Source organism: Mus pahari, chromosome 10, assembly GCF_900095145.1.
Source record: "Mus pahari chromosome 10, PAHARI_EIJ_v1.1, whole genome shotgun sequence".
NCBI lineage: Eukaryota > Metazoa > Chordata > Mammalia > Rodentia > Muridae > Mus > Mus pahari.
The window spans coordinates 112,377,229-112,384,205 of record NC_034599.1 but is presented as its reverse complement, the minus strand read 5'-3'; the positions used below and the strand labels follow the sequence as shown (position 1 = coordinate 112,384,205).

General features: G+C 55.2%; 1 protein-coding gene across 5 annotated transcripts in view; it reads left to right on the top strand.

The window, feature by feature from the left end:
- Positions 1–4,675, top strand: part of Scn5a (sodium voltage-gated channel alpha subunit 5) — a 96,865-nt gene extending 92,190 nt beyond the window's left edge. For all 5 annotated transcript variants that reach the window (XM_021205924.2, XM_029543844.1, XM_021205925.2 and 2 more), the window contains exon 28: positions 1,232–4,675. In XM_021205924.2, coding sequence (XP_021061583.1) covers positions 1,232–2,472 — 1,241 coding nt within the window. In that variant the 3' untranslated portion in view covers positions 2,473–4,675. The remainder of the gene's footprint in view (positions 1–1,231) is intronic.
- The last annotated feature ends 2,302 nt before the right edge of the window (positions 4,676–6,977 follow it).

Genomic DNA, 6,977 nt, shown 5'->3' with positions numbered 1-6,977 from the left:
CACACACACACACACACACACACACACACACATACACACACACACACACACACACACACACACCTATAAGCACACATCTGCCTTTGGGGTCATTTTGACTTTGCTTTTCTGCCATAAATGTCATGTACCTCTGGTAAATGCAGTCAGGGGTTAGGGCAGGCTCTCATTTCACTGCAATGATGGGCAGGCATTTAGAACATGAGGTAGGCTCAGAAATGTCCCAAGCCCCCCCCCCCGGGTGGAGTTAAAGGATGGCAGTGTGCCTCCTGGGGCTGAAAAGCAGTGTAGGGGGTGCAGGATGAAAGCTCAAGTGGACCACTGGCTCTCGGAGGCTTTGGGAGGTACAGCGTGTATTTCCGAATCACCTGCTGGTCCCGGTGCTGGACCAACCCAGAGTGTGGCTAAGAGCTGTCACAGAGCCAGAGCATCTGGGTCTCATCCCAGCTTGTCACTCGGGCCAGTTAACTTCTCTCGACTCCATCTGGGAGGGAGCCTGTGGCTGACTGTCCCAGGGTTCTGGAATGTCCGATGAAATGAAGGCTGAAAGGGGCATAGCCCAATGCTCCTGGCACATGCCACCCCTCAGCACTCCTGACAGAGCCAGGAGAGGTCCCTGCACCCCCAAGTTTACCTCGCCCTTTCTCCTGTAATATACCTGTTCCCTTAAAGTAGACACGCCAAAGCAGAAAAGTCCAGAGCCAGAGAGTGATGGGAACTGTTACAGAGACACTGTACTGGGGTGTCGGTTCTTCATATGCACCCGCAGTGAGTGCATTTGATAGGAGGAGGTGGGCTGGGGGTGGGGGTGGGGCTTGACATTTCCAGCGAGCATCCAGGAGATCCCTGGGTTGCTGATCTTCAGAGCCATCTTTGCATAGTGAGGAGCTGGAAGCCTTGAGCTCTGGTTCCTGCTAGGCTGCTGCAGTGCTGAAGGCCCTCTGGCTTCGGAGCCCATGTATGGTCGATGTCCTGGTATACCTCCACTGTACAGGTTCACCCTTACAATTAGAATAACGGAGCTGAAACACTTAGCAAACACTTAATGGAGAAAACACTTAGCAAAATATGGGTCTTCGTCTCCTGGGTCATAGAGGCAAGAGGAGGCCAAGTCCTAGAACGTCCCAATGACCTGGTCTTCCTGGAAGGGCTTTGTCCTTTACAGACACACTTGCCCTCAGTGAACCTGGCCTGGAAGGAGAGTGGTAGCTGCAGTCTTGCTTGTTTCCCACAGGCACTGTCCTATCCGACATCATCCAGAAGTACTTCTTCTCCCCGACGCTCTTCCGCGTCATCCGTCTGGCCAGGATCGGCCGCATCCTCAGGCTGATCCGCGGAGCCAAGGGGATTCGCACGCTGCTCTTCGCCCTCATGATGTCCCTGCCCGCCCTCTTCAACATCGGCCTCCTCCTCTTCCTCGTCATGTTCATCTACTCCATCTTCGGCATGGCCAACTTTGCCTATGTCAAGTGGGAGGCTGGCATCGACGACATGTTCAACTTCCAGACCTTTGCCAACAGCATGCTGTGCCTTTTCCAGATCACCACGTCGGCTGGCTGGGACGGCCTCCTCAGCCCCATCCTCAACACAGGACCCCCCTACTGCGACCCCAACCTGCCCAACAGCAATGGCTCCAGGGGGAACTGCGGGAGCCCAGCGGTGGGCATCCTCTTCTTTACCACCTACATCATCATCTCCTTCCTCATCGTGGTCAACATGTACATTGCCATCATCCTGGAGAACTTCAGTGTGGCCACAGAAGAGAGCACGGAGCCCCTGAGCGAGGACGACTTCGACATGTTCTATGAGATCTGGGAGAAGTTCGACCCGGAGGCCACCCAGTTCATTGAGTATTTGGCCCTGTCCGACTTTGCCGATGCCTTGTCTGAGCCACTCCGCATCGCCAAGCCCAACCAGATAAGCCTCATCAATATGGACCTGCCCATGGTGAGCGGGGACCGTATCCACTGTATGGACATCCTGTTCGCCTTCACCAAGAGGGTGCTTGGAGAGTCTGGGGAGATGGATGCCCTGAAGATCCAGATGGAGGAGAAGTTCATGGCGGCCAATCCTTCCAAGATCTCCTATGAGCCCATCACCACCACCCTGCGACGAAAACACGAGGAGGTGTCGGCCACGGTCATCCAGCGGGCCTTCCGGAGGCACCTGCTGCAGCGCTCCGTGAAGCACGCTTCCTTCCTCTTCCGCCAGCAAGCAGGCAGCAGTGGCCTCTCTGATGAGGATGCCCCCGAGCGAGAGGGACTCATTGCCTACATGATGAATGAGAACTTCTCCCGGCGCAGCGGTCCCCTCTCCAGCTCCTCCATCTCCTCCACCTCCTTCCCCCCGTCCTACGACAGCGTCACGAGGGCCACCAGTGATAACCTCCCAGTGCGTGCGTCAGATTATAGCCGCAGCGAAGATCTTGCAGACTTCCCTCCATCTCCAGATAGGGACCGAGAGTCTATAGTGTGAACCTGGCCACCCTCCGGCCAGGACGTACCCTGTTGTATCCTGACAAACCTTAAGCAGTTGAAACCGGTGTCGGCTGAGGCCTTCCTAGCTCTGGAGGTGACAGGGGAGCCTCCAGGTGGAGGAACCACACGGCAGAGTTCTGTGTGTCTGTGTTGAAGCTAGGGGCGGCTGGAGCAACCCCAGCTGGTAGAGGCCTGGCACACCCTAGTAGCCGGGTCTGGCCAGGCAGCGCCGCATGGCTCTGAACAGCAACTCTGTCCCCCTCTGAGGTGGAACAGGAAACACACTGTACATGTTGTGAACAAGCTTTCATAGTTTATTATATTTGATATTTTTTTACTCGAGCAAAGAACATCTTTTTCCATGAACATCTGCAGCAGTTCACACTGCCTCTTCCTAACCCTGAACAAGCGTCAATGGAAAACTCGGCTCTCAGAGCTAATGTGGGATCCTTCACACCCAAGGGGAGGTCGTGGTTCCTGTCACCTGGACTGAGGAGCTAGGAAGGCCTAAGCACTTCACTCACACACACACACACACACACACACACACGTGTGTGTGTGTGTGTGTGTGTGTGTGTGTGTGTACGTGCACACACTTCACACACTGGGGCAGGACATAGGCCGCAGGGGCCCAGGGTCGCCTCAGGCAAATGTGGTTGGTCAGTGGCTCCTAAGGAGAGGTTTTTCTTCCTGGCCCCGAGTGTGGGGTTCTTCCAGTGAACTCACTCTGTGCTCCTGTTGTCCACAGGATTCCAGTCTCCTTTTTTTCAGTCAGGCTTCACTTGAGGTCAGTGCTATGAAAATTGAAAGCTTCCAGAGAGCTGCCCTGATCTCAGAGATGACTTCTGCCCTTCCTTCCTCTCCTGTAAGAGTATTAATGTTGGAGCCCAGGGGCACGAGGGAGGCAGCCTCGCTCACAGCCAGGCACATAGCTTGTTCTGAGATGTGGCAAGCCCTGTCTAAAGGCCAAGCGAAGAGAAGGCTGTTCCACGTGGGCCGCTGAACCATGTCCAGCTGTGGCATCAAAGGGAGCAGTCTCCATTTCCCAGGCTCCCCTGGGGTCTCTGCCTCTGGCCATGTGTCAAGGAGATTCCCACTGGGGCTTCAACCCTCTTCAGACACTGCAGAAGTGGGAAGGTAGCCTGGCCCTGTCTAGGAGAAAGGCCCTGCATGGTCAGGCCTGGTTCTGTGACCTGGAAGGTGACAAGCCATCCATCCCCCCTGGGAGAGGAGACAGTGTGGCATCTGGGCCCAGCCCGGGGGTCTGACTATCCTAGGCGTCTTCTGAGAAGGCTTTTTCAGGGAAAAAACAACCCGATTTTATAAGTCCAATCATCCCCATGACCTCTTCAGCTGCTGACAATCCTATTTAGCATATGCAAATCTTTTATTGTAGATGACCATCGCTGCTGAAGTGACAGGCTGGTGGAGCCTGAGCAGACAGGGGCTTGGCTGCCCAAGTCTAGCTCTCCAGCAGAGCCACCCTCGGCTGGGGACACCCACCTCACAGGCCACCTCAGTGGCGCCTGCCCACTGCGGGCTGGCTGCTCCTACCTACCTCGCCGAGCTGTCGGAGGGCTGGACGCTCCTGGCAGTGCTGAAGGAGGGGCACTGCGGGCGAGTCAAGTATTATGTTTCTTCTTGTCACCTCGGCTCCCTTGGTGGCAGCTGGCTCCTGCCCCACCTGCCCCTGGAGGCTTACCCAGTGTCCCCACGGAGTCCGGTGTGGGGGGCTTGGTTTTAACTGTACTGGTGATGCATCTCTGAGTGGAAATCTTATTTTTGTAGCTCTGTACTTTGCTCTCGAGGCTTGGAGAGATGTGTGTCCCTCCCTGGCACTCACTTCAGGCCGCATGGGCAGGAATGCAGCCTGGGGCCGGCAGGGCTGGCAGGGCTGCCATCCCAGCTGGCCGGAAAGAGACTGCGGTCTCGAATATGCAGATGGCCTTGGAGCCTTAAGACAGGTGCCGGCAGGCTGCAGACAGGGTGGCTGAGGGGAGGGGCGAGCGAGTCCCGGGTCCTTGGCTTAGCATGGCCTCCTTTGCTAGAACTGCGCAGAGGGGAGGAGTAGCCAGTAGAGGAAGGAGGGAGGGGCATGCGTACATGCCAGGTGTTGTTTGAGGTAAATGAGCACTTCTCACTAAGCTTCGTGTATAAATGGAATACATTATTTTTCAAACAAATGAATAAACGGCTTACATGACCTGGTCTGGGATCTGTTCTTATGCTGAGGGGTGAGGGGTGATGTGTACTGAGGAAGGGGCTGGACGTTGGAGGCTGGAAGAGGCTGTGAGGGGGCCTGGGCCTGAGCCGGGGCTGGAGAGCAGTGGTAGGACAGAGTGCTCAGGGCTCGGGAATGACTTCAGGTTGTCCACGCTGGAGAATGGCCAGAAGCAGAGGCTCAGGCAGCACAAGTGGGATACAGACGGGGGTGAGGGACAGCAGACGCCCCAGTAGAAAATATGCCTCGGCTGTTCCTCAAGGACCTCCTGTTCTAGGGAACCTCAGAGAGGAGAAACTGCACCCCCAAAGTGTCAAACCAGGGGCAGCCTCAGGGCAGGGTCACTGGCTGCTTTGGATCTGCCACATTTGACACTGGCCTCCTGGTCCTCTCTTCCCCTCATTCCTTGCTGCCAGCCCCATCATCGTCATAGTCATCCCATGCCTAGTATCGTCTCCTCTGGCCTCACCTGCAAACCCTCACCTCAGAATGCAGCACATCGCCCCAGGAAGTACTTCCCTCCCCTTCCTGGAAACCACTTTTTCCAGGCTCTTGCCTGCTTCTTTCTCCTGTTTTAATCATGGTAAGATACACAAGGCACTGAACTTGCCACCATAACTGTGCAGAGTGCATGCATGGTTCACGGACAAATCAGCGTCATGCTAACGGCCCACGGTTCATTTCCAGGACACTCTTCATCTTGGAAAACAGGGCATGTATGTCCAGCAAAGCTGTCCTCAGTTCTGTCCACAGCCTCTCTATGCTCTCTCTCGTGGCCATGACATATCTAAGGTCTTTATAATCAACCCTTGTGGTTGGTTGGTGGTTGATTGATTGGTTAGTTGTTTGGTTGTTTGGTTGATTAATTGATTGATTGGGTGGGTGGGTGGCTGGCTGGCTGGCTGACTGACTGGCTGGCTGGCTGGCTGGCTGGCTGGCTGGCTGGCTGGCTGGCTGGCTGGCTGGCTGGCTGGTTGGTTGGTTGGTTGGTTGGTTGATTGGTTGGCTGGTTAGTTGGTTGGCTGGTTGGTTAATTGGCTGGTTGGTTGGTTAGTTGGTTGATTGGTTGGTTGGTTTCATTTTCCCTTTTACTGCCCTGCCTCCTGCTGGCTTTTGATTGTGCCTTTCATGACCCAACCAAGGCTTTGAAGAAGAACCTGTCCTTGACTGAGGCCTCTTCACTGAGCCCCAGGCCAGTGTTCAGCAGTGTACTCTGGGTATTTCTAGACCTTCCGGCTGGACCACCCAATGCTGAACTCAACTCCCTTGCCTTGCCAAGGCCCGTTGATGCCATAAATGCCTACCCCGGCACCAACACGCCTCACTGAAGCCCTGAGGCCCCACCTCCTCAGTGACTCTGAAATCCCACTGCTTGGTTCTAACTTATTCTCATCCACTTAGGGGGCCTATGCCTTGCCCCTTGGAGACAACCAACAAGTGCTTTTGCTATCTTCATCCATTCCAAATTCTTCTCCCTGTGGCCAGGGTGATATTTCAATCCAAGGTTACTAACCCTGGATAGAGTTGCTCCGTGGCTTCCTGTTGCCTTAGGATCAAGGCAAACTGTCTCAGGCCCATAGCCCTGCCAACCTCCCTCTGTAACCACATCTCTCCAGCCCCCAAGGCTCCAGGCTCTTCCAGCCTCACCAGCTGCTACCCCCTCTCCCCAGCACACTCCTTGCTCTTCTCAGGGTCAGGACTCTCCTGCTCCTCTGGGAATCTTTCCTGACATGGCCCAGTGCCTTACCCATCACCGGCCCTCATTCTAACCCTTCTGTCACAGCTCCCCTCTCAAGAAATGCCAATAAAGCGGTGAGCAAGCAGGTGAGGTCACAGGGACTAGTTTCCCTGCCCCTCCCTGTGTCTCCTGAACCCCTCCCTGGGCCTGGGTGAGAATGGGCAGAGCCTGTGGCATTTCTCTTAGAGGAACACAGCAATCAGCAATAGCCTGCCTTCTCTTTTCTTGTACAGTCTCAGCCTGGCATGAGCATGCCCAGCGCTAAGAGCAGAGTGTCGGGATGGCTCCACCCAGGCCAGGTGTAGAGTTAGGAACAATTTGTGTGTTGTTAGGAGACCTCTGCTGTGTCTTCTCCTTGCAGTTTCCCAAGAGATGTCCCTTTTCCAGGATCCCTGCTGATCTTTGTCCTTGTCCTCAGGTACTTGTGATTCTACCCAGCTTCCTGCCAACATGGTCACCATCCATGTACTTGAGCTTGCTGAAGCCTAGCAAGGCCCCACCCTCCATGTCTGACGTGTCAGCGTTCCCCGAGAAGACTCCTGAA